We start from the raw sequence: 1,738 nt of genomic DNA, 5'->3' as shown, positions 1-1,738 counted from the left end.
GCCGGGCGCCCCCCCCGGACGCCGGGGCCCCGCGGTGCGCCCCACCTGCGCCACGAGCCGCTGGTTCTCGCCGAGCCACGTCTCGCGCAGGGCGGCCTTGCGGTCGAAGCGCGCCGCCAGCTGCTCCAGCTTCTCCTGCCGGATGAGCTCGTCGCGCAGCGCCAGCTCCCGCTCGTGCTCCGCTTTCTCCAGCCGCTCCCAGGCCTGCGGTGGGGGGGGGCGCCCCGTGAGCCCCTCCCCGGCGCCAGGAGCACCCTGGGGCCCCCCCGGGACGCCCCGCGGCACCTTGTTGATGTCGGAGAGGAGCTTGCCGTCGCGCGGCACGTAGGCCTTCTGGTTGTTGGCGCGCATGCGGCTGCGGATGGTGAAGAGCAGCACCTCCAGGTTGCCCTTCTCGGTGAAGCTGCGGGGCGCGGGCAGGGGGCTCAGCGGCGCGGGGGGCCCGGGGGGGCTCCCCGCCGCCGCCGCTCACCGGGGCGGCTTCTCCACGGTGCGGTAGGTGTTGAAGGCATGCAGCTGGCTCTGCACGCCGGCCAGCGAGTTGGGCAGGTGGCGGTCGTCGAGCGCGGCGCGCGTCTGCGCCAGCCAGTGCAGCAGCTCGCCCGCCAGCGCCTCGTAGCGCTCCACGAGCCGCTCGGCGCCCAGCGCCGCCTCCAGCACCTGCGGCGGGCTGCGCGTCCCTGCGTGCCCACGGGGGTCCCTGCGTGCCCATGGGTGCCCCTCTGTGCCCGCGGGGGTCCCTGCGTGCCCACGCAGTCCTGCGTGCCCGCGGGTGTCCCTCTGTCCCCGCGGGGTCCCCTGCGTGCCCCTGGGTGCCCCTCTGTGCCTGCGGGGTCCCCTGCATGCCCGTGGGGGTCCCTGCGTGCCCATGGGTGCCCCTCTGTGCCCGCGGGGGTCCCTGCGCGCCCACGGGTGCCCCTCTGTGCCCGCGGGGTCCCCTGCGTGCCCATGGGTGCCCCTCTGTGCCCGCGGGGTCCCCTGCATGCCCGTGGGGGTCCCTGCGCACCCACGGGTGCCCCTCTGTGCCTGCGGGGTCCCCTGCGTGCCCATGGGTGCCCCTCTGTGCTCATGTGTCCCCTCTGTGCCCATGGGTGCCCTGCATCCCCACGTGTCCCCTGTGTGCCCATGCATGTCCCCTGCGTGCCCATGGGTGACCTGCATCCCCATGGGTGTCCCCTGTGTGCCCACAGGTGCCCCTCAGTGCCCACGGGTGTTCCCTACATCCCCACGTGTCCGCTGCATGCCCATGGGCGTCCCCTGCGTGCCCATGAGTGTCCCCTCTGTGCCCGCGGGGGTCCCCTCCGCCCGGGCCTCCCGGCCTCCCCTGGCGGCCTCCTCGCCCAGCCGGGCCTCCAGCTGGCCTTGCCTGCCCCTTGGCCCGCTCTGCTCGGCCGGCCCCTCCTCCCAGCCCCCCGGGACCCCCTTTGTCCCCCTCCTTGTGTCCCAGGGGGGCTGGGACCCCTTTGTCCCCACCCTGGACCCCGTCCGGCCCTGTTTGTCCCCCTCCTTGTGTCCCAGGGGGGCTGGCCCCCTTTGTCCCCACCCTGGACTCCATCCAGCCCCGTTTGTCCCCCTCCTTGTGTCCCAAGGGGATCTGGCCCTGTTTGTCCCCATCCTTTTGACCCAGGAGGTTGAACCCCGTGCGGCCCCGTTTGTCCCCCTCCTTGTGTCCCAGGGGGGCTGGCCCCCTTTGTCCCCATCCTGGACCCCGTCCGGCCCCGTTTGTCCCCCTCCTTGT

At 74.3% G+C, this 1,738-nt stretch overlaps 1 protein-coding gene across 1 annotated transcript in view; it reads right to left on the bottom strand.

The window, feature by feature from the left end:
- LOC112958297 (spectrin beta chain, non-erythrocytic 1-like) overlaps positions 1-1,738 on the bottom strand; it is a gene marked incomplete at both ends in the record, with an annotated part of 13,823 nt that overhangs the window by 9,760 nt on the left and 2,325 nt on the right. The window contains 3 exon segments of the mRNA XM_026052119.1: positions 46-204; positions 286-403; positions 473-700. Of these exon segments, the coding sequence (XP_025907904.1) occupies positions 46-204; positions 286-403; positions 473-700 (505 nt within the window).

The sequence above is a fragment of the Nothoprocta perdicaria genome, unplaced genomic scaffold (genome assembly GCF_003342845.1).
Source record: "Nothoprocta perdicaria isolate Ctin4 unplaced genomic scaffold, notPer1 scaffold_832, whole genome shotgun sequence".
Lineage (NCBI taxonomy): Eukaryota > Metazoa > Chordata > Aves > Tinamiformes > Tinamidae > Nothoprocta > Nothoprocta perdicaria.
The sequence above is the reverse complement of the archived record's forward strand: the minus strand, read 5'-3'. Positions and strand labels throughout refer to the sequence as shown.